At 41.6% G+C, this 25,935-nt stretch overlaps 1 protein-coding gene across 5 annotated transcripts in view; it reads right to left on the bottom strand.

Moving 5' to 3' along the window:
- LOC141753855 (poliovirus receptor-like) overlaps nt 1-25,935 on the bottom strand; it is a 370,582-nt gene that overhangs the window by 251,399 nt on the left and 93,248 nt on the right. The window contains exons 1-2 of one of the 5 annotated variants that reach the window (XM_074612474.1): nt 1,030-1,203; nt 845-941 (exon numbers count right to left, since the gene is read on the bottom strand). The exons of 2 other annotated variants lie outside the window; for them this stretch is intronic. In XM_074612474.1, the coding sequence (XP_074468575.1) occupies nt 845-857 (13 nt within the window). In that variant the 5' untranslated portion in view covers nt 858-941; nt 1,030-1,203. Of the gene's footprint in view, nt 1-844; nt 978-1,029; nt 1,204-25,935 lie in introns of those variants that run through there. 2 more of the 5 variants (XM_074612476.1, XM_074612475.1) reach the window with 2 other exon arrangements.

Consider the following 25,935-nt stretch of genomic DNA (forward strand, 5'->3'; position numbering starts at 1 on the left):
TAAAGAGAGAGAGAGGATGTGTGAGAGAGGAAGTGTGACAGAGAGAGAGAGAGACATAAATCTTACGTGCAGAGGATTAATGTTGCGGTCTCAACAAAGGCTATTCTCCTTTTCCTGAATCAGGAGGTTAATCGTATTACCTGTGAAAGCGAGGGGTAATAGTGCACAACGGTACCTCCGAAAAACAGGACAAGGAGAAATACAACAAGAGGTGTGTGTGTGTGTGTGTGTGTGTGTGTGTGTTTGATGTAAAAAGAGCGGGAGAGCAGATTCTGGACTGACGGATGACAAGGCGAAAGGAGAAGGACCGAGTGCGTTGCATAAAAAAAAACAACGAGACGTAGGAGAGGAAAAGAAACAATAAAAAAAGTAAGCTTGTCTTTCTCTACTTGTGGCGGACTCCCGACTCCCGACTCCCCCTCACTTTAACCCACTGTGACCGAGTATAGACGTCTGTGCAGGAAGTCGACCCACAGCGGTCTGTGATGCTATTTAACAGTAAATGTAATAGTAAGTATTTAATAGTAAGTACAGTCGTAAATCACATTTCATTTTGACTTTCAAGCAGGCAACAGGAGTTTGTGTCCGGTCACACATGTACAGTTAATTTAATTAAAAGTCGACTCCGTCTGCGTTATTTTTCCGGGGTTTTCAAATGGAAAACGAGCACTCAGCCGTTAGCTAAAAGCAGAGACGTAGGTTACCAAAGTAAGCTAATCAATAAGGTTCTGATTAATGTGAACTCTGATAGCATAAGCAGAGTCACCGTTAGCTGTGCTATGTTTGGAAACAACTGAAATGGTTAGTTTGGAGTATAGTCCCGTGTTCTGCGAGGTAAAATTACCGTTTTTGTTCATGGAGTCTGGTGGCTTTGAAGAAAGAGATGTAACGGCTTCAGTTCCTCGTCAGAAATGGCGGTCTGACGGCGATGTAAAGCGTCTCTGGACGGGAGCAGCAGAAAATCTTATTGAAGCAACCTAAAAAAAAATCAATATCAGTTTAAATGTACGCTATATTGAGAATATTTACCTCGCCATCAGACATCCATTTCCGACGGGGAACTGTGCTCTCTTCAAAGCCACCGTACCGGACTCTATTTTTACCTCGTAGAACAGGAGAGTTGTTGGTCTACCGCTGCAGCGATCGGTTAGTTTGTTTGTGTTATTTTGTGACTTTCGGATCCGAACTAACGCGGCTTCCACAGCAGGACATTGCTTAGCTTCCGTGCCGTTACTATGGATACGGATATATGTATACTTAAGTAGCAAAGTCATCATGCAGAAACCTACGTCAGGTAACGTGGGAATTTTTTTTTTTAGAGGGGCATGGGAAAATAGCATTTTGACACTACAGAATACATACTTTGACTAAAATTTGTACGGATTTGAATACATAAGGAACACCACTGGAAAGCTACAAAATTGCACAAAAAACATAATAATAATCCCTCCCTAACTTTAATAACAGTTTATTTATCATACCGTATAGTCATCATATTGTAGAAAGTGAGATTCAAGTCAAATATCAACATTCTTGTGTGGTGTGTTTCTTGTCTGTTCAGCCTGCAGCTCCTCCTACTCTTGCTGTGTTCATAGAACGGGGGTTACAGAGCATAATCTTCCATTCCTTCTATTATTCCAAACAAACAGCTGCCTGAAAGTGTCATGCTGTCCACCTCCTGTACACAGAACATTTAAACATCTTTCTAAACCCTAAAGACCTTCCACATACCAGATGTTCAGAGAGAAAAAACAAAACGGATTTCATCAACTGGCGATAGGTTGAGTTACTATTATATAAATGTTTCTATGAAAAGGTTTCAGATTATTATTACCTAATCCTGATTCTTTCCTCTCAACCGGAAGGGTCAATTTAAAGAAACATAGGCTGCTTTTACAAATACCATTTACATGACTGTGATTGTGTCAAGATCTGATGGAGCTCAATCACATCCTATACGTGCATCTTTACTCGGGCTGCACGATTATGGCCAAAATGATAGTCACGATTATTTTTGATCAATAATAAGATCATGATTATTCATATATTTTAGGGACAACTTATTTTTATTCCTACTTCACATGTAAATAAACAGAGCGCTGCTTTCACCTCCATGATGTGCTAAATTCCAACCATCAAAAAATTCTAAATGTTTACTTGTTATTGTCATCTATAGCGGTTATTTGCATAAAAACACACAAATCAAATGATTAGGAAATAAAAGATTGTATTTTTATCCATGCTTTGATTAAAAAAATAAAAACCTTGGTATTAGTAGTTCTAATTATATATTATAAGCTGCTTAGAGCTAGAGTTGAGCAGGAAGTTAAACACGTCATAACTCCTTCTCTATTATCTATTTTATATTGCTGTGAAAACATCTCTTACGAGATTACATTTGAACGCATCACTGTAGCGTTTAGCTGTTCCAAATGTTTTTAAGGTTGTTCCTCCACACAGTTACAGCTTGAACTTGCGGTTGTATCAAATCACAGCTTTATGTCTTCTTAACTCACACTGAAGAACATCCATACCGTCCAGGCTCCAGTCTGTCCAGAACTCAGCTGCCAGAGTTCTCACCCTCACTAGGCCCTGGCAGCACATCACCCCAACACTCATCCATCTTCACTGGCTTCCAATCAAGTCCCGCATCAACTATAAACTCCTCCCTCTCACATACAAATCCCTCCATGCCCCTCAGTACCTAACCGACCTTCTCCATCCCTATACTCCATCCCGGAAACTACGATTCCTTTGACACTGGTCTGCTCTCCACCCCCAGAAATGCTTCATCCCTGGACACTTTCAAAACACATCTTAAGCACCACCTGTTCATCCATGCCTATGACCTCTAATCTCTTCCTACACGTCACTCTTTTAATTACCTGGCTACAGTTTTTTTTCCTCTGTTTTATTGTTAGTATGATTTCGTGTGCCCTCGTTGTAAAGCGTCCTCGGGTTTCTTGAAAGGTGCTATATAGATCCAATTTATTATTATAATTATTATTATTTGTGTGTGTGTGACGTTGCTGACTGTGCCGCTGTGTGCCGACGCAAAAACATCATGTTGCAGCTGTACATGTATAAGTGTGACCGGAAAAAACTCGGATATGTGAGACTGCTGAGAACCGGACGGCTTCGATCGGCTGTTAGTGTAAGAAGAGCTTCATTTACGCAGCAGAGTTTTCTCTGAGCGGAGCATATTTTAAACGTCAATATCGCAGTCGATCATATATTCATTTAGCTGTGGGAAGCTGAAATCGTGATTAATATTCGATTAGTTGTGCAGCCCTAATCTTGACTGTTTCTCTTTCCCCTTGCCAGAACACACTCTGGCACATGTGCTCATACTTGTAATATTGGCATCCTTTAAAATAACCGCCTAAAATGACCCCGCTCATCTTTTCCTCATCCTGATGGTGTGTTTTTCATCAGTATGTCACTGCTCTGTCGACTCCTCGCTGATATGTGCGTGCCACGGTTTGATCAGCGCACAGAGAGTTTCTTCTTTCTGCTCACGTACGTAGCGACAAATGTTTTGACTGTGATCAAACACATCCCCGTCCACCTTTAGATGACAGTATTTCATTGCATTCTGCAGACACTTACACATGGATTTATGCTTCTTTGTGCTGCCTGATTATCCATCCATCAAGGACGCATGTTCATATAGCATACAAAGAGGGTCTCTGACAGAAACGGAGATAAAACGAAGCACTGATAGACAGAAAGACGATTGAAATGAAGAAGAAAAAGCATATACCAACAGCACAGGGGAGAGACCAATTTAATTTCCTTGAGCACCTCTTTCCCTTTCTTTCCGCCATGTCTACATTGAACACAGTTTGACGGTGTTTAAAGTGGTAGTGTGGTGTGGCACTGTGTCATTATGAATATAGCCTGATACAGGTCCTTGGGGATTCACAGTGTAATTAGCTAGCGTGGCGGCCGAGACACTATCACGGAGCCTGATCTGCATTTGAGACACTGCAGGGAGGGTGTAAAGGGCCCAGCTTCCCCGCTTCAATTACCTGCTCCGCCGCTGACTGGAACACAGTCAGCTGAAAGAAATGACATTATCTGCTCCAGTGTAGTATTATTTCATGCCGTTTCTTTATGTCAGTGTCATCTTTTATCTCTTTGAGGCCGGCCCTTTCTTTGGAGTTATTAGAAAGAGGTGAAGGAGTGATGGATGGATAGATAGATATAGGGAGGGTGGGAGGGAGAGCACCGGAGAGCCAGGAGCACGGATGAGAGAGCATTGGAAATCCATCAGCCGGTTGGCCGGGATGGGAGCTGGAATATATTCCAATATCGTCCGTACGGGTATGAACGCCAGGTCAAACTCCGCTGTAAATTCCGGCTGTAAATATTGGCGTGCTTGTCGGCGAGCATTCACACCTTACACAACATGACTCCAAGCTGCTGCACTATGAACCGCTTTGTACACTTTGGCTGCTTCAACCGAAAGAAATGGATCACCAAAGTGTTAAAGAAACAAAAGGTTGTACTTGTGTTTCACTCACCTGCTTTGTTACAAAGACAAGATTTCACTGTTTATTGTTCACAATAGTTGTTACCTTGGCAACAACAACTCTCCTGTCGCCTGTTCTTCACTCTTGGACTATTTCAAGGATCATACTGGTGTTTTTAAAGCTTAGTCTCATGTGCAATACAGAATTTAAGAAGCCACCAATGTCTGTGTGCAGGTGACATTTGCTGCTCTGTGGTGCGTTCAAGTACTGAGGAAACCTTCATGACATACTGGCGATGTGCGGATCGATTCTGTGGTATCGATACTTTGATACTCACAAGAAGGGATGCACCGTTCCGGCTTTTTCAGTGTCAATACCGATACCCGGACTTTGGGTATCGGCCGATACCGAGTACCGATCCGATGCCAGTGTTTAATTAATAAGCGGTATGCCTCGCTGTGTGGAAGTGACTGGCAAGGCCACATCAGGTTTGACTTAAACATTGACCGCGGGGTAGTGATTGGTAGATGTTTTTACAGGATTACAGCAGCTAGAGATGACGGCTCTTTTCCTTTTTCAGAGCTCATCAGTAATGGATCGCTGTCGGGGTGTAAAGACCATTTCAACCAATAGAACAGATAGTGGAGACTGGAGAACATCATCAACCCTGCCTTTAACTAAATGATCTATTATTAAAATAATAAATGTAATCAAGCATAAACCTTTTTAATGCAGCAAGAAATTGGTCAAAACTTAAACAGGAATTCAAATTGAATGGATTTTCTGACAATATACAGCAGCTCCTGAGCGCAACGCTGTCTGACCGCTGACACTGAAACTTGAGATGTCAAGAATAAAAATCTGACCAAACAGAATCTTTCCTGACAGAACATGATCGCTGGTCTTTCCAATACTCAATCCACTTGACGTACCTTGACGTCAGTAAACTGCACACACGGTGCTCATGTTTGTTATTCCAGACATTCCTCTCTATAGTGAATGTTCTGAAAGGTCCTACTGTCTGAATTTCCTGTGTAATTTGCTGTGGGTATATGGATGTTTTCCCACAAGCAACCAAGCTTGACACCAGAATTTTTTTTGGGGGGGGAATTACTCTCATCTCTGTTGCTGCACCATTTTGAAGTGGCCTGACAAGACGGTTGGATTTTTCCTTTAAAATATCGGCTGGTGCAGTTTCTACACTTTTCAGAATCGCTGAAGTGTACTTGTGAATTCAGCCAACATGTAGTATGATATGTCAGCTTTTAAAACCTTATCACTCTGCTCACTGCCTCCCTCCAAGAGTGCGTTAGTGGAAGAATTCTGTATAAACAGCAGACAGAGCTATAACACTTGAAACTTTATGGAAATGAGTTCTACCTGTTGGATCTATTTCTGCTGAATTCATCAGTTGACGCAAACGGTTCTGTAAAAGGTCTAGTTATGTTCTTTTGGGGCATCCTTATTTGCCGACGAGCAAGAATACACAAAATTGTCAAAATCTGCTATGGAGTTTGTTGTGAAACAAAACAGAACAGCATGAAAAGAAATGATGTGTCTGTTTTGTGAAGTCAGTAATGTAATGTGTGCAATCTGTAAATGAACACTTATTAAATTTTAGTCAGACCCGTCTGACTCTGAAAGCAGAAATGTAGTCGATGTCAGAAGCTCAGAGAGAAGCACAACAATGAAACGGAGAAGACATTTCCAAAAGGGCTGTGAACTGACCTCGAACGCAGCAGATGGTTTTCATCACTGCTGCTGATTTTATGTCAGTGAGTCAGTGAAAAAGCACAGAGAGACAACCGCACTGCAGATTACATAACCGACACACACAGGGCCAAGGATGTGAACGGTCTCTGTGTACAGTACGGATGTATCGTGTCGACACGTTCTCACTACCATCTCGTCACATACGGACGTTTGGTCTGGACCCCTTGGCGTAACCTTTTAACGCATTGGGTACCTCTTTTAGTGTAATTTTTCAACGTGCAGGGTAGTCCCATAGATTTCAACATGATTAACTTTATGTTACTTGCATGACCTAAGTTAAGTACGTAACGTTACTACTTGGTTAGCTTTAGGCAACAAAACTACTTGGTTGACTTTAGGAAAACATCATGGTTTTGGTTAAAAGAAGAACGTAAGTTAAGTATGTTACGTGCATGGCATAAGTTAAGTACATTTTGTAAATTAAGTATGTTACGTACGTTATGTAAGTTAAGTTAACTTGCGTACGTAAGTTAAAATAAGTCAATGTTGATTTGATGCAGGACACAAGCAGCCGCCTCCTGGGTTGAAGTTCTGCATCTGTTTGCCCCGTCGATCCACCACGACATCCTACCTAAGCAGATTGTGTCGCTCTTTAAACTACGTCACCTGATTTCCTTCTTTACTCCCGTCATGATTACTACGACCACTAGAGGCAACTGACGCTTGAGTGGTATATGGAGCGTCATAGTTTAACGCGTATATGGCCACTGACCAAGCTGACGTATTTGACGAGTTGGGAGTGAGAAAGCCCTGGTTGTGGTGGTGAGCAGGCTGTGTGCATGTGGGCGTGTGTGTGTGTGTGTGTGTGTGTGTGTGCGCGCGTGTGCGTGTGTGCATATGTGAGGACGTGGGAGGATGACTCAGACAGCAGGTGAATCACTTCAGGCAGACACACTATCATACTCTCTCTCACACCCGCACCCACACAGTGGGGTGTCAAGGCTAGCCTGCAGAGAGGATAGCACATTACTCCTCCACCCGATTTAGCCCAGTTAACCCTCCACTGACACACACAGACACACACACACACACACACACACACACACACACACACATCCAGCCGTCCCGGTTATCCCTCCTTCAACAGATTGTAATGAGGAACATAATGCGATGTGTGTAAACAGCCAGAGGTTCACCCCCCCACGGGTCACACAGGAAGTTAAACCTTACCGTCCATTAGGGCCAGACTTATGGAGGACTTAGCACACTTGCATATGGATGAGTGAGTGTGTGTGTGTATGTGCATGTTTTATGCAGTCTACAGGTCAGCCATGTGTCAGTGTGTGTGTGTGTGTGTGTGTGTGTGTGTGTGTGTGTGTGTGTGTGTGTGTGTGTGTGTGTGTGTGTGTGTCCTGAGTTTGTTCAAATGCCATAAAAGGTCAGCTGTAGCCCAGGCCCAAGTTTGTGCTCAGACAGCAAACCATGACATGCATACACTTCAAACACACACACACAATGAGTGAATAAGATGCAGACTACACACAGAGAATGGACCTTTGATTTGCATTCATATATGCGCGACACACACACACACACACATAAGTATGCCGGAGGCATTTAATATCAGTGACGTCACCTGACCACCAAGGACACACTGCTCTCTGCTTCCTCATGACACACCAAGGTGGAGGTGAAGATGCAAACATGGCAAAAAGGGAGTATATAACAACATCTGACCTTAAGAATCTCGTCTGAACCTCATTTGGAAAGAGGAATATTACTAAAGGCTAAAAAGAAAAAGCTCACAACAATGCAGGTGGCTTAGGTTCAGAATGTCAGCATGTAGCTCCAGTCTAACACATTATGTTTGAACCACAGTTGCAGGGTTATATTATGCCGACACTGCACATTTCTGACTACAACATTTTGAAGAATTTCTTACTGTTGAATAGGGAGAGAGTAAATAGTCACACATGGTGTCACCAGCATGACAGCAAGGAACTTTAACGGAAGGGCGAAACACACATTGAGGTTCATACTCCACCAATCAGTTGTTAGTGGAGCAACAAGTAAATGATCCATCACTGGCTTCCAACCACTGCTGATTATGGTTGAAGGGGGTTGTCTCTGTGGTGGTGGCTGAGTTATCTATCCCGCAGCAAGCTATGTGCTCCGTCATTAAAAACATTCTACCACCTTTGGTCCGATAAATCTTTTTCTGAACCCATCAAGCTCAAAAATTGCAAAATGGGAACATCATTGTGGCCTAAAGGACGAACACGCATCCAGTTTGAATGTGACTGTGGACCTTTTGTTGCATGTGGTGATAGAAAAATGGTAATTGCTAACAAGCAAACCTGAAGGCTACATTATTAACACAAGATGAGTGTCAAGTTTTCCATTCTTACTCCTAACACGTCAAATGCAGATGCTTGCTCAGTGCCCCTCGGAGACTTTCGCTTCTGTATGGGACGCACCAGGCTTTCAACCAACTCCTACGTACAGTATGTACACCCATCCAAGTCGTTATTAGATGGTCAGAGCCAATGACTTAGTATGAAGAGTTAGAGAGTCTGCAAAGGGCGGGTGTGAATTAGTGGTTCTATTCGGTCAAATAAAGACAAGACTTTCACCCAGGAGACCGTTTGTGTCGCGTGTGAAACTAAGTTAGCGGTGACTTATTTAACCTTACGGTAGTTTTGTTACGTAACTTACATACTTAATGCTAACAAGCATACATATTCTACGAGATCCTAAGCCAATCCAAAGTACTTTTGTTTTCGAAGTAAACCTAAAAACAAGCCTATTTGCACGAAAAGAATGCCACGATAATGCGCAAGGCATTTAGCGTGCAGTAAGTACGCCTCTCTTGAGTTACGCATGTCTTTTGTACGCCATGTATCTTGTACTGACTGCAATGTACACGCATCTGTGTATAAATGCGTCGGTAAGAGTTAGTGACGTAGTATAAAAAGCGGAAAAAAAACACTTATTGCGTGCGGGTGGGTCCAACAAACACAGGACTTTTAACCAGTCTGTGTTCAAGACCGTTGTTGACCGGTGTTTTGTTGTGTAAGATTAGTGATGTTTTGTCACGTGACGTAGTTTTTTCCATACGTGTTTTACTTATTTTAAGCTTAACCATGACGTTCTCCCTTACCCGAGGTTTTCTTGCCTGAACCTAACTGTGGACGTTTGCATGGCGTACAAATGACACCCGAAAAAGCTAAAATGCATACTCATGGCATGCGGAATGTCCATGTAATGTTGTGGTATTTATACGCCTTCCAGTAAGACTGGGTTGTAAAAACTCACGTCATAGTTTGAAGCGTAGGGCCACTGACCAAGCGTCGGTATTTGACGAGTCGGGAGTGACAGTGTGTTGACTGGACACTGATTGTATGCTTGTTTCCACTTTCATACAGTAAAATCCTTTTCCAGCACCAATATGTGAGGGCATCACTGATGTAAACAAAACAATTACAGCCTCAAACGTACATGGACACTAAATCATAGGTTTCTCCGTCATAAGCATTCCAATCCTGTAAGGCCCCAAGGGCTCCCTCAATCATTTTGAGAGTGAGTAAAATGTCTTCAACCAAATAAATCAGAGTACGGCTGCCAGCGAGGCGACAGTGTTTCAGCAGGCAGGCGCCTTGGTTGCAATTACAGCGCAGACCCTTAACTAAGGACCTTGTCTGGAAGAATCATGTAATGGCGCTGAATGGGAGAAAGATGGAGAGACAGATGCTGCAGGGTGTGGTCACGGCAGAGCAATTCGGGATGTGGGGGGGAAGGTGAAATCAAAATGATGCAGGAAGAGAAGAGATTAAAAGGAGAGTCGGGTGTGTGTAGGATGTGTGTTTTGGATGTAAAATATTCACAATGCGCTTAAATGATTGAGTGACAAGCAGAGGACTTCACAGCTACGGAGGAGGAAACCTGCCAAAATAAAACAAATCAATCAATCAATAAATAAATGACTCGATATATAAATATGTAATTAAATGTAGCAAAAATAATATACAAAATAAACCATTAATAAATTGATCAGATGTGACATAAATTGATTTTTATTTAATCTGCTTCTTTATTTATTTATCTTTGTACTAATTCCCTTTTTTATTTACTCTTCTGTTTAATTGTCCCTTTTATTTATTTAAGTATTTATTTTTATTAATTTTATTTATTTAATTTTGCATTTATTTTTTATGTATTTATTTATTTTTGCAAAGGGAAAATCATACAGAAATAAATAAATGCATAAACACGTAAATAAATACATACATTTAAAGATAAATATAAAATAAATATAAAAATAAATAAACCCATCTAAAAATGAATAGAAACAAATACATAAATAAATAAAAAGGAACATTTTTGATTTGGGCAGGTTTCGTCCTCCATACGTATTACCCCCTCATCATCTGTATTCCCCTTCAGCATTCAAAGATACAAACATGAGAGGGATGAGAGCGGGAAGGACAAAGAGGTGAGGGTCAAACTTGAACTCCTCCTCATCTCGCTGACACTCCGACATCTGGAGTATCCTTCTCAATGAGCCTCATTTAAACTGATTCTATGCCTCCTCTGACTGGCTCAATAGTCACATAGTTAGGGGGGGGTAATAATAACACTTTGCATTAAAATGCAGAATGCGTCCTTCAAACTGGAATTGAATTGCAGTCGGGGAAGAAAATCTCAGCGTTAAATCTCTGCGATGACAATCAGCGCGCTGGTTTACCAACAAGTGCTCGATTTGACTTTCATTAAGATAATTTCAGCAGTTCAACAACCTCAGCTGCCCCGATTCTGGCTTTTTTATCAACCGCGAGAAATAAGTTTCTACTTTTAATCTTCCATATCAGATAATTGCACCGGTCCCATGAATGTATTTAATCTGAGAATGTTGCCTCGGCAGCAGCGCTTGAAACTCTGCATACTAGGTGTGAGCTTATCCAATTCATTGTTTCCGTAACAACGCTGATTGAAAAGGATCAAATTTAATGCAATCAATCCCCCTGAGAAATCAGGAAGCACAAATACTGAATTTTAAGTATGACGAGAGAGAGCCCGGTGGAGGTACAGGAGAGGATCAAATACCGATGCTGCCGATGTAATTCATAAAGAGCTTTTAACGGAAAAAAAGCTTTATCACAAAGTGCTTCAGAAAGCAACGCTGGACATGAATACATAACGACGGAACAATTATAATCACAAAAGAAAAGAGTGTGCTGTTGATTAATGATACGCATCAGCGGCCGTCTCTCGGTCTCCACACTGTTACAATAAACTGCTCTGGACAGAAATATGAAATGCAGACAAACATTTGACAAAAGAGCAGGAGTGGGAGTTTACAGCTGGGAGTCCGACGCCGTGTTGTGAGGCAGCGATGTGTAATGTGCAACAAGCTCTGGGGACACACACACAAAATATGCATACAGGCACATCCAGACCCACAGATGAAGAGACAAACAGGACACACACACACACACACACACACACACACACACACACACACACAGGGGGACATAGTGAAATCAGACTGGAATCACAGCCAACCTGAGCCTACAGGCTTATCTTCACCATGTGTCGGTAAGTCACACACGCGCATGCACACACACATAGACAGACTCAGATTTGCCGGCTGGTGAAATCAAGCTGGCTTTGTGACTATAAGTCCTGAAAATTAGATAGCTTGCCGCTATTGCGCCCTATTGAGGGATCACACACAAAAACACACTCACACACAAGTGGACGCATACGCACACCGATTATGAAGGACACCTAAATCTTCCCTTTCTCTCGTCACTGGCTCACCGCACTCCTGGCATGTGTTACCGCCGACTTGATTACATTCATATGGCTATATGTGTGTGTGTGTGTGTGTGTGTGTGTGTGTGTGTGTGTGTGTGTGTGTGTGTGGCCTGATCCTCTGGATTTCCAGAATCACCGTTGCAATCTGTTGCACGGATGAATGGATGGATGGAGGGATGGAGAGAGAGAGGGAAGGATGGAAAACATACCACAGGAAAAACTAATTACAGAACAGAAGGTCCTTGGGCTAAAAAACACACACACACACACACACACACATGCTCTGCCACTGTGTCTGTTTCTTTCTCTCTCTCTCAGACAGACACTCACACGGCCGCTCGTTATTACACACATGCAATGAAGGATGGGTTATCCCCGTCCTCCGCCACCTTTACCTCCATAAAAATAACTGCGGCGTGATTGGACAATCATCACGACGCGGTCACCTCTACTGTCGTAAAAAGGTTGAAATACAATCGGTCACTTCATAAAAAGCCAAGGATTCTCCCTGAAAACTAGACACCATGGCTGGAGATCCAGAATATACTGTATCTCACGCACGCACACACGCACACACACACGTATCCCGAGATAAAAAACACGCACTTGTCCATGCGGACTTGAGAACCATCCAATAAATCTGATTTGACCATATCTTTTTACTGCAGAGACATTCTGTGCCACAAACACTTCCTGGAGGCTTTTTTTCTGCGGACGCCGGCTGTATCAGAGACAGAACGTTGGTGGTGAATAAACAACCCAATGAACGAGACAGCCATGACGCCCCTTTTGGATTGACATCTCGGTTGGATTCGTCGTCAGCCCGGCGCGGTCAGTGTGCTCACAGGACGGTTCCAGGCAGTAAAGCATCATAAAATAAGATGCCCGTTGTTTTATATGGTTGTATTCGGGCTGTAAACAGAAATCGGATTTGTACAAGGCAACAATTTAATGTAGAAAATTCATCATGTAGTTTTATATCCGGATCTCTAAAGACCAGTAGACCAGTAACTCCCAAAGACTGGGTCGGGACCTACAGGTGGGTCGCCAAATACATTTACAGAATTACTTAATTGTACTTTAAACATTGAATCTAATATGAACGATCAGTGTACATTCTGTTTGTTTCATTGATGAAAGAAAAAAAGCGAGAGCCTGTTAACTCTTTATTTGGTCTCATTGATAGAGTATTTAACATGTGTATGTTTTCAATAACATAAAATCAAGCTGTGATTTATCTAACAATATATATCTCTTTGAAATGTCTGGTTTACCTGTTCTAAATAATATAAAAGGGGGAAGTAGTAAAGATGGTCAGGAACGTTCATTTACCCTCTTCTCACCATTTATAGGCCTATAGAGGGTTAAAGGACTGAGTCCTAAACCCCAGAATGAGTTGGCATTTTAGCACTTCTGGTTCCCTCGTCTGGAAGTCAATGGGTTTATAGTTAGATGCCTGAAGTTAACACCAGCTGAAGAGATTTTACGGTTTTGTTCTATGACATACAAGAATACGTCATCCTTGGAGCATGCTATTGTGAATTGGGTCGCGATGTTTTGCTATTTTTAAGAAGTGGGCACCCAGATAAAACGTTCGGGAAACATAACAACAATATGATGATTACATTACGGTGTTAGCTGGAGGCGCAATGCTAAAGGAAAGACTGGAGGCAAACATGAATCACCTCAGAGTAGCAGGCTAAAGTTGCACATCGGAAATGTCATCTTGTTGTGTTGTTGGGTGCCAGAATCGAAGGAATATGGCTCCAACCTTGAAATTTGATTGCATACCTTTAAGATGACAAACTGTGAGTGGAGGCCCTAGCGAGCTGCAATATCCGCAAAGCATTTCAGAGATGGAGAAAAGAATGCTGCTAATAGTTTAGCTTAGCCTTCTGCTGACTAGTTGTGAGCTCACTGTTCACACAGAAGGTTCAATCGGAGCACCCTTAGTGCTTTAGTCCCCTTAAACCCTGATAGGCATCTAGGCGCCGACTGCTTCAGGGCGTTTGACCAAACTCAATATATTCATCTCGCCAACCCATGAATTGTAAATACTGGAAAAGGGGGGACTTGGCTAGGGAACCGGAGGGTTGCCTTCATGGACCGAGTACGGAGTGTGGACTGGTTGTTCTGTTTTTTTCAGTCATAATAAATCAAACCAATTACAGTCCTTGATGCATGAGGGGGTTTGGAGGCAGCAGCTGAAGGCTTAGAGGAGACTCGCTTTCCTCCAGACAAAACAACAACAGCATTTAATTATGAGAAGTATCAACACACAATGTAAATGTGTCAAAATGGTTAAAGACTAACTGCTCACTGAAACACAGCTGCGTCACTGTACGGCACACACACTCTTATGATGCCAGCAAATGATGCTATTGCACACATTTGATGTGGTTTTACACTGAATCTGAAGTTAGAAGTGGATTACAGATCAGTTCACTGTGGAAGAGTGTGTGATGAAGGGTGTATGTTCAGATCGCTCATGAACCGAGGGTCATCAGTTCATTAAAATGACTATTCAGCAAATAGCCGAGGATGACCTGTTCCACTTCAGCTCAGACAACTTATGAGAATTATGCAAAGCTCCAAGAGCCCGAAGTAAAGTCTTTAGATTCCTTGTTTTGTCCAACTAACATTCCAAAATTACAATTATATAAAACATAATAAAATAAAAATAAATATATATAAATTTGAGACGCTTAAGCCAGAGAATGTTTGGTACCTTTTGTTTCATCAATGACTTCAATGATTAATAACTTATCATTTCACACTGCAATACAGAAGCTACTGAAGTTGGCATGCTGTGACGCCTCCATGCACGACTCCATCGTATTTCAGGCACAAGACAAATTTGATTTTACTTATTCTTTGTTACTTTGACAAAAAAATGAAAAACACAAGGTACACTTAAATCGTCAGCTTTCAACCACATCTTGTGGCCTTCATCGGCTGATGAAATGAGGAATTTTCAACCCAGTCGTCAGAAAAAAAGTTGCCACTGTACATTTCTGCAAACCTCGGGATACGTTGAATGTCGATGTTTCTGAACTGAAAATACGTATATATGAAAATACGTTTCATATCACCCTTGCAGAAACGCACAATGATTTTTAGGTTTTAGCGGGCTCAATTTTAAAGAACATACCGGCATCATATGAAACTTGAAAACCAAAGGAATCAATTGGTACCAACCATGTCATACTAGCTTGTTGTGAAGGAGGCTAAATAACGCTTCAAACTTATGCTAAATTTTGACGAGGAAAACTATTGTGGCCATTTTCAAAGGGGGTCCGTTGACCTCTGACCTCCAGAATTGTGAATGTAAATGGGTTCTATGGGTACCCACGAGTCTCCCCTTTACAGACATGCCCACTTTATGATAATCACATGCAGTTTGGGGCAAGTCATAGTCAAGTCAGCACACTGACACACTGACAGCTGTTGTTGCCTGTTGGGCTGCAGTTTGACATGTTATGATTTGAGCATATTGTTTTATGCTAAATGCAGTACCTGTGAGGGTTTCTGGACAATATCTGTCATTGTTTTGTGTTGGTAATTGATTTCCAATAATAAATATCTACATAAATTTGCATAAAGCAGCATATTTGTCCACTCCCATGTTGATGAAACTATTAAATACTTTACAAACATGCAATTAATCGCAATTAAGTATTTAAATGGATTGACAGCCCTGGTCAAAATACAATATACAAGGCCAATAATGAATCTTAAAGCTCCGCAGTGACGCTCTGCATACTGTATAATAACTGATCTCATTTTCAGAGTTATGTACTTCTAGCTGTTGAGAAGCACACAATGGGACATGCCATGCTTGCTGTGTGTGTTTACATTGGAGTCAGGCCTGTTTCTGTGAAATCTGTGCCAAATGCATGTCATTACCTCAGGAGAAGCTGGGTTGAGTCTAGACTGCAGCCTGAGCTGTGTGTTAACTCATGTAAATATCCTAAAGATGGCTTGTGATTCCTGCAGGTGGCTGCAGGTGCATCTAACTTGCATCTTTTTTCTAAAGCCGTGAGCTGTATTTTAACAACCACAGATACAGACAGGAAAGGATTGGAATCCAATTTCACTTAATACTCCACCTTTAGGAGTAGTCCTGGGAAATCAGGTTTTAATCCCTCCTGGTTGTGTGTTGTGGCTCAGAGCCCCACAAAGTCGAGATCTAATCTAGAGTTGTCAGTGTGTTTGCTCTGGAGCTTTCACACCAGGTGAAACGGGAGACTTCAGCGCCCGGTACTGTCGCCCACTTCCTCACTGATAACTATTGCACTGTCGGAGGCGTACTGCATCGCTTCACATTACGGCATCTTCATCACTTCTTATGAATCAGCATATTTAGACAGTTTTATTCATAAAATCTTGTATAAACTCACTCTGTAAAGATATTTATTCAGGCTGTTTCTGCAGCTACGGGCAGTTTTAAGGCCTATCAAATGAAAATGTGTCAAGTGCAATGCTTGATACATAAAATCAGCTGATTCAATTATAATATTATATTATTTCAAATGGAATTGTTTCATAAACATATTACTTTACACCATATTAAAATTATGTATTTGTTTGCAAATCATTTATATATTTTTTTGCATCTAAATGCACCTGTTGCACCACTTTTGTTTTCTATTAACGTATTTGTTTATTTAATGTTTTATTATTATTATTATTATTATTATTATTATTAATAATAATAATAATAATAATACTTTTTTCTTTGTATTATCATATTTTTTTATATTTTTATTTTATTCTATTTTTTTGTTTGTTTGCTTATTTATTTATTTATTTATCAATTTTGTTATTTCAATCTGAATGCTGATGTTGTTTTCTCTAGTGTACTTATTGTGTTCGTCTCTAAACTCAACTACTTAAAAATGGGTTTATAAACTATTGTAATTACGAACTGTAAATTGCATATACGAAAACAACCTATAAAAAAATAAAAAAATAAATGCACCTGTCCCACACTTCTTACTGCGACACTGAACAAACACCATAGTCAAAGTTTTACTCAAAGCCAAACAAATCTGGTTTCCATGGAAACAGAAGTCAGCAGGTGAGCACATTGATGACAGGTTGGGTCGCCCACATAGGTGACCCTCAAGATCAAGAAAAACAAGGTGAAGGTCACCTTTTCTTCTCTAGTATTTATTGTGTGTCCTCACCATACAGCTTAGTTATTGTGTATTTTGATCTACATTTAATAAAATAACTTAATATTACTGTTGAATTCATGTATATTAGATGTTAAGAGTCAAAGTTAACTGTCATTTATCTGCAATATTAGCAAAAATGTCATTTCATTTTGTCAGGACGTTAGACATTCAAATTACATTCTGTCATAAAAAGCAACATTTCTATTTTTTAGAAAATGTTTTTTTTATCAGTATTTATAATGATGCACACAGCTTGATGAAAAGGAATTTAAATGTCTTCAAAATATTATAGAAATTAAAAAAAGAAAATGTATAAAATGAATGATGTTGCGGTGAGGACATTTAGCGAGAACAAGTGATGAAAACCATAAAATATAAACATGTTACAGATTAAAATCTTAACCACTATATGTAATGTTGTGTAGCTGTTTATATGTATATGTATAACATACTCTGATGGTTGAAATTTAAATTTATATGCTGTTTTCTTTTTAATTTGGGAGAGTCAAAAGTGAGCGTAGTTGCAGAAACACACTGGTAACAAAAGCTTGCCAGGATTTGATGTGCTGCTGAAACAAATGAATGTTAATCAACAATATGGATCGGATAACCGTTTTCTAAAACGAAAATCCCAAAGATTTTCTGGCTCCAGCTCCACCAAATCAAGTATCTTCGGTTTTTAGACTGTTAATCGCACAAAACAAGCAATTTCAAAACATCACTTTGGGCTCAGAGGACTTGTGGTGACCGTTTTATAGAGAAACCAAATCAATAAAATCAACTGACATGTTAATAAATGAGCTGATTTGATGCACTGTGTTGTTTCTCCTGTTCAGGTACATTTTGTAATTTGCTGTGCTGTCTCCTCTGAACGCCGGCTTCTGGATTTGCAGGGTTGGAGTGCGTCGGTATCCTGTTGAGGACGCGTAATGTGCTGTGCTGTGCGTTTCTCTCTCTCCCCAGCGCCACGGCTTTCCCTCGTCTCCATCGGCCTAATCCTGGCCTATCACGCACACACCTTGTAGAGGAATGCGTTTCCCTCCGACCACAACAATATGAACCCAATCTGCCTGTTGTGAGTGTGTGTGTGTGTGTGTGTGTGTGTGTGTGTGTGTGTGTGTGTGTGTGTGTGCATGTGTGTGTGCGCGTGTGGGTATGTGTGCTTGCGAGCATTTTTTTTTTTTTAACTCCCAAGTGCATCTCAGTCAGAGGTGAGGGGGCTTGTGAGCACAAACAGGAGTGTTTATATTGCTATTTCCCAGCATACCTTCAGCATTGTGCAAAACGCTCATTGTGAGCACGCTCTCCTTTCTTTGTGTGTGTTTTTGGATGCATGTTGGGAGACGGGACCTCGTTCAATCATTACATCGTTGCGCTGAACTGCTGGGCGGCTGCGTGTCCTTCTGAGGGATTAAACCGAACCAGAGACAATCACACTCACACCCTGCTCATTCTGACTCAGGCTACATCCACACAAGAAGGGTTCTGTTTCATGATGTCCGGACGCACTAGCATTCTCGCACCGTATTTGAAATAACCTTCATCTATACTAACACGCCTGAAAAATAGGGATGCACCGATTCGACTTTTTCAGTCCCGTTACCGATAGCGATATCTGGGCTTGACTGAGTACCGATCCGATATCAGTGTTGTGTGGAAGTGACTGGGATCATTCTTTTATGTGCAAGGCAACATCAGGCTTGACTTAAACATTACTTTCCTAACTTTGTAAAATAAAATGTAAGAAATAAATACATAGATATCAACTTATGTAATTGTTTTTTATCATTAAAATAATAAATCATACACCAGCAACTTTGTAAAGAAACTTCAAAATGAACAGGAATTACTAATCAGGTGTAAACCTTTTTAATGCAGCAACATATTGGTCAAAACTGCAACAGGAATTAAAATTACAGTATATAATGTGTATAGTATATAAATATAGAATTGAATTTAATAGATCGGCCCCATTGTCAGCTATTTGAGTCAGTATCGGCCCGATGTCCGATCCGGTATCGGTGTCGGTGCATCCCTACTGAAAAACGCATATCACATGACCAATCTGCGGTCGGTTGCTTAGTTACAGAAAATACAATGCAGTAGGGCTGGGACGATAAACCTATCTCCCGATTCCATACTATCACGATACTTGGGTGTAATCTGTAACACCGGTGTTGCCACAAGTTTATTATCTGGTAGTAAACCTTCGTCACCGTCACCTCCCTATCGACCACCTTTTATCATGGCTGCTACTTAGATACTTCCGGGTCATTTCACTCAGTCAGGAAAGACTTTCCGAACGCAGCCGGGTCGTCGCTGAAGTCGTTTGTTTTCTTCCGGAAAAGGTTCACCTGATAGGGGCGTGACGAATCAGGGAAGGACACATTCAAGACAAAGACCCAATCAAGAAGAGAACGTGGGTGTCTGTGTCTCTGTTTCCGTCCGTCCACACTAAAACTCAAGCGTTCTCAACTCAAAATCCGTTTTAGGGGCTCGGAAACGCCGGAGTAGTGTGGACGCTAGCCATAAACGTAGCAAAAGTTAAGTGTTTTAAAATAAATGCGTATTAGTGTGAATGTAGTCTCATTCTGGCCTCTCTCTCTTTGCTCTACCTTTCTGTTTTCTTTCTCTTCCTCAGTCTGTATCGACATGTGTGGCCGTCGGTGTGTCTGTGCCACTTCATCAGCCAGTCATTCAGTCATTCCTCCATCACCGTGCTGCTGCTGCCTCTCCCTCTATCCATCTATAATGCTTCCAATTTCACACTTTCACTGTCAGAACATGCACTTAATTACATTGCCAGCAGGTTTACACACTCCCACACACACACACACACACACGCACACACACACACACACACACACACACAGACAGACAACCCTCAACATGACCAGCATCGATTATTCCAGCTCTCGCCAATCAAACCGGCTCCCTGCGGAACCAGGTCTGACATGAGGAGGTGGGACCTGAACCCGAATTCCCCACGGCAGGATTTCCCGAATGTAAAACGTATGTTGCGCGGAGTTCCGGTCACCAAGGCAACAGTAAGGGTGTCGTGGCGACAATATGGGCAGCTGTAGCTCTGAGTAACAGCTGTTCATTTTGCAGCCACATCTGGCAGCATCTCTTCCCACGCACACACACTAGCATAAAGCACACAGAGGGTCTCGGGAGAAGGGGAGGGTGTTGTAGTGTGTGTGCGCTCATCGTTCATGCGTGCGCGTTCTTGCATGTGAGAAAGCATGGGGGCATGAGTCACATGGCAACATATGCACGCTTTCACCCTCCGGGCCGGCCTGATGGCACATTTACTGTACAAGGGAGCACATGTGCGTCAGAGATCATGTTCAGAGCTATATCTCCCGTTTTATTGTTTCACCCTCCTCCCGCCCCAAAGAGAAAGTATAATTATGTAAAACATCCATTTACACACTTGGTTGGCGGTAAGCGGTAAGAAAAGGCGAGAGAACGATGAGGCGTGTTTGCATTGGGAGAGTAGCAGCTGAGAGATAAGTGAGTCTGAGCAAACCAAACGCTTTAGTCAAACACTGTCTACGAGGACCTGCTGCCACACTTAAGCACTAGAACCAACAGTCCACATCTGCAAGGTGCACTCCAATACAAAACACACTTCATCCAGAATGTGTCAAGGCTGGACAAACATCTGCTGGCTGGACAGGTTTCTCTGGCATCATATGAAACTAAAGAAACCAGATGAATCCATCGGTACCAACCATGTCATACCAGCGTGTCGCAAAGGAGGTTAAATAATGATTAAAACTTGAGCTCAATTTTGGCGAGGAAAAACTGTCCATGGCCATTTTCAAAGGGGTCCCTTGACCTCTGACCTCCAGATGTGTGAATGTAAATGGGTTCTATGGGTACCCACGAGTCTCCCCTTTACAGACATGCCCACTTTATGATAATCACATGCAGTTTGGGGCAAGTCATAGTCAAGTCAGCACACTGACACACTGACAGCTGTTGTTGCCTGTTGGGCTGCAGTTTGCCATGTTAGCATATTGTTTTATGTTAAATGCAGTACCTGTGAGGGTTTCTGGTCAATATCTCTCATTGTTTTGTGTTGTTAATTGATTTCCAATAATAAATATATACATACATTTGCATAAAGCAGCATATTTGCCCACTCCCATGTTGATAAGAGGATTAAATACTTGACAAATCTCCCTTTAAGTTACATTTTGAACAGATAAAAAAATGTGCAATTAATCACAATTCAATATTTTAATTTTCACTGACAGCCCTACTAAAAACATATGATATATAAAAACATATATAATGCAACATTATACTACTAATCAACACAGTAGTGCCATGTTGAGGAACTACAACATTAAAATACTCTTACATGTACTTGCATAAAATTATACTGTACTTTTACTTTTGATATTTCAAGTACATTTTGCTGATAATACTTTTGTACTTTGATGCGTAACATTTTGAATTCAGAACAGACGTAGACAAAAGCAGGCTTCTCATTTGCAGCCGCTGTTCTACTTAATCAAGTTTATACTAGCTCTATGAATCAGTTGACTCTGGCTGACTCGTTAGCTTGTAGCCACACATGCTAAAGATTATCATTCTCTCGTGCTCTCTTACATTCTCAGATATTTTCCGATAGTTTCCTAAATCTTTTCTCATCTTCCATTAGATGTTTTTCATTCCTCATCATCTATTTATTACTTTCTCAAGTCCTCCTGCCTTTTCACCGTCTTACAACATCTGATCCTCTGTGATGTGCCACTTACTGCACATGTTTTCATCTTCTTTCACACGTTGCCTCATCTTTGTCATGCTTTCATGTCATTCCATCGCTCCTCTCTCCTCATCTGCCACCTCCCATCTTCTCTCTCTCCCCAACATCATCATCATCATCATCATCATCCTTTACCCCTGCCTCAAATTCTCCTCTTCTGTCACCCCCCCACCCTCCCTCCTGTCCCTCCACCATCTCTCTGCCTGTCTTCTGTTCGTCAACCTCATCGTGTCCTGCTGCTGCAGTCTCTCATCTTTCTCTGGCTTTCATCTTGCTTTCCCTCTCCCCAATATGTCACTCTGGTACTCGAAGACAAAAGACAGAGAAGGGGAGATGAGGATGATGTATGTGTGTGTGTGTGTGTGTGTGTGTGTGTGTGTGTCCGTTTCCATATCATTGCTCTTCGTTTCAAGGTTTTTCAAAAGAGATAATTGAAAAGAAGTGTTTCCAAAAATGGGATATCCGCCTCTTTTTAAGTGCCTTCCCTGAAAACTAAATGATGAATAGCTCAAAAATGGAGCAAATGAAATGAGTGTTTTCAGAACAGAAGGTCACGTGAGCTCTTCGCTGACCAATTTATGACAATGTTAAAGCCTCGCTGCTCTGTGCTCAATGATGATGATAATTGTTTAGAGAGGTTTTTTATATTGTATTGGCCAAAGATGTGTGTTTCTCTGTCTGTGTGGGAGTCGTATGATTGCATCTCTTGAAGGGTCACGTGCAGTAAAGTAACGCTGGAGTCAACTACAATAAAAATTGTTAGACATTAGTGATATCTTTTTATAGAACATTATATGATGGCTTGTGGGGGCGGCGCACAAAATCAGCTTAAAGTGTCAAACAGCATTATCCCACATCTCACATGCTAAGCGGCTGACAACCACACACACACACACACACACACACACACACACACACACACACACACACACACACACACTAAAGAAACACAGGGGTTTGCAAGAATTGGAAAACTTCCAAACTGATCTACAAGGTCACGCAGCCACGGCGAACACGTATCGAGCCGATCTATCTACTCGCAATCAAGGACGGAGGAGGATTTAAAAAGCTTGGGGCATATTTAGAGGTTAAAGGACATACCATATACACTCAACTCTACTTGTGTATCTGTCCCCTTCCTGTAAAATGGTTCATGTCTTACAGGACCCAAATGTCAAGAAAAACTAGAATTACGTACGTATGGACAACCTGAAAACAACCCAAAAACAACCCAAGAACATAATGCCTCTGGCCACGGCTAACGCCGGCACTGAGAAATAAAAACATTATTGCACTTCTGGATCAATTCTGTTGTTTCTTCACTTGGATAAATGGCAAAATGCACACACTGAGAAACAGATCATAAAATCTAATGGCAGCAATATCTTGAGCTCAGGCGGTAAATATCAGGTCTTGTGTCAGCCCCTACAAAGCAAAGAGCAAACACTCTCTTCTTCTTCTTGTAGCTGGCTGTTTGCACCAGCAATCAACAACCACACAGAGAGAGAGGAATCCATCACAGAAGAGGGAAAGATACCAATTTGTCCACCGACAGCAGCCTCAATAGACTAGAAGGTAATGCAGGACGGACCTGTGATACATGTGATGGAGACGACTGCTTTGATTCATTCTTGAAAAGACTCTGTTATTAAGCTATTTGTACCACTCAGGTCTGGCACGCTCTCAAAAGTAATTCTGGAAAGTGTATAAGTACACGAGGCAGGCTGAGGGGAAGGAGGGTATCAGGAAATCTCTGTACTTCATCATTACTGTTTTATGAAAAATAGGAGCGTAGATGCCTTTCAGGGTGAAATCGTCCACAAACTGTGCTTCATAATAAAGCAGAAGGTGGATAAAAATAAAAAAAAGAGCTAACTCGGTGGAACCACATCACATCCTACACTTGGCTGGTGTGCTGTTCTCTGCTGGCAGGTTGTGGTTTGAGTCAAAGCAGAACCTGATTAAGATTTGAACAGCTTTCTCCTTTATTCTGGAACAGAATCTGCGGTCAGTGTTTATAGCGGTAAAACGATAAAGAGGACAACAGGAACGATGATGGAATTTATGTTTGTGGTCGGCGGTCTAGACCTGGGTTATGGTTTCCATAAAATAAATGGTTTTAACAGACCACAACACCTTTTTAAACCCCCTTATATTTGCTATTATATATGCATACCAGTGGCTTCCAACACCGAGGTCAGGAAAGGAATCGCAATATAAATCTGAGAATTAACAGGATGGGAAAGCAAAACAAACACACCTCTTCTACAAATATATATATATATATATATATATATATATATATATATATATATATATATAAAAGTTGAATGTTTAATCTACATTTTTTTCGCTTGTGAATTACTGGGAAAGTGATTCAATCAAATCTGAAGGATGTCATTGGTTTCACTCATAAAAACATCATATTAACTAGAGGTCATCTTGTGATGGGGTCGCACCAGCCGCAAAGCCAGAAATGGGCCAGGGGCGTCCAGTGAGGGAGCCAATGGCCCCTTTCCCAGTCCCTATACCCTCCTACTTCCGGTGCCCTTGTGTTAACCACAGACATTATTTCAGGCATCTAACTAAAAACCTATTGACTTCCAGACGAGGGAACTGGATGTGCTGAAATTCTAACTCATTTCTGTGTTTTAGGACTCATTCCTGCACTCATACCTATTTTAAGGGCATGTGCCAGAGTGTCTTCACACATGTCTATGTGTTTGTTTGCGTATATTTGTGTGTGTGTTGTTCACCAACACCCTGAGACAGAGTGAGGGAAAATAATGAAAGAAGGCAGACAAAGAGACAAAGAGACAAAGAGAAGGGTGGAGTAGAGCTCACACAGAGGGTTAGTGTGGCAGTGAATGTGTGTTTGTATCTTTGCCTGGTCTCTCTCACACAAATTGGCCCTGACCTACTACTGAGTGTGTATGTGCAGGTACACAGGTATGACACGACACGGTGGTGATTTAAAAGCTACGACTACCGAGCCCAAACCTCCCTCCTCCCCTTTAATTCCCATCCCACCAACCGAGACTAACCAACCAGCTGTGATTGTATCAGGGTTCGTGTTTGTTTAATGCCCCGCAACACCTCCTATCCTGTTGAAACAACCAAGGTCATCCTTCCTGACTGCAACAGGATTTCCTCTCTCACACCGACACACACTCACACAGAGAAACATTCACACATACAGTATATTCTCGACATCCACTCAAACAAATGTCATCCATGTGAGAGCGTAAACAGAATTTCAAGTGGAAGGTCACATCTTCATAAACAGTCAATAAGTAAATGTTTATGAGGTTAAGTGCTGCTCATGTAAAACGTGTTTCAAACCAACTATCTGATCTGATCAAAGCTGTGCCCATAATTACCATAAACCCTCCATAGGACTGGTTTATTAGTTGCTATGCCAACTGTTGAGGTAACCAAGGAGACATTTTTCCCTGCTGCTGATGTCGAACCCGTAACCACAGAGAGGAATTCATGTGGTCTCAAAATATGTGCCGGTACATGCACATTCATGTTCATGCACATTTTCAAAAACAGCTCAATGCCAATCCAACTGATGTGCTACACAAGAGACTCTGCCGGAGTGACTTTGGCCAAATGGAGTACAACTGCGGCTGCAGTCCATACATTACACCGGCACCCGATTACAGATCTGGACGGATACAGCTTGATTCATGTCTAGCTGACGAGGGTTAGGGCCGAGGCCTTGCACGTTGTGCGCTGACTGATAAGGAAGTAGGGACGGTGGCTGAGTCCCAAGCCTGTTCGATCAAAGCCGTAAATCCACTGGAACACGAGAGACAATTTCTTCACTTTTGAAGTCTTAACACCTTGTTATAGCTGGATCATGCCTCTGTCATATTTTCAAAACATACATTTAAATAACGTACATTGTGGTGAAGAGGGAGCTGAGTCGGAAGGCAAAGCTCTCAATTTACATCTACGTTCCGAC

This window comes from Sebastes fasciatus, chromosome 17 (genome assembly GCF_043250625.1).
Source record: "Sebastes fasciatus isolate fSebFas1 chromosome 17, fSebFas1.pri, whole genome shotgun sequence".
NCBI classification, from domain to species: domain Eukaryota; kingdom Metazoa; phylum Chordata; class Actinopteri; order Perciformes; family Sebastidae; genus Sebastes; species Sebastes fasciatus.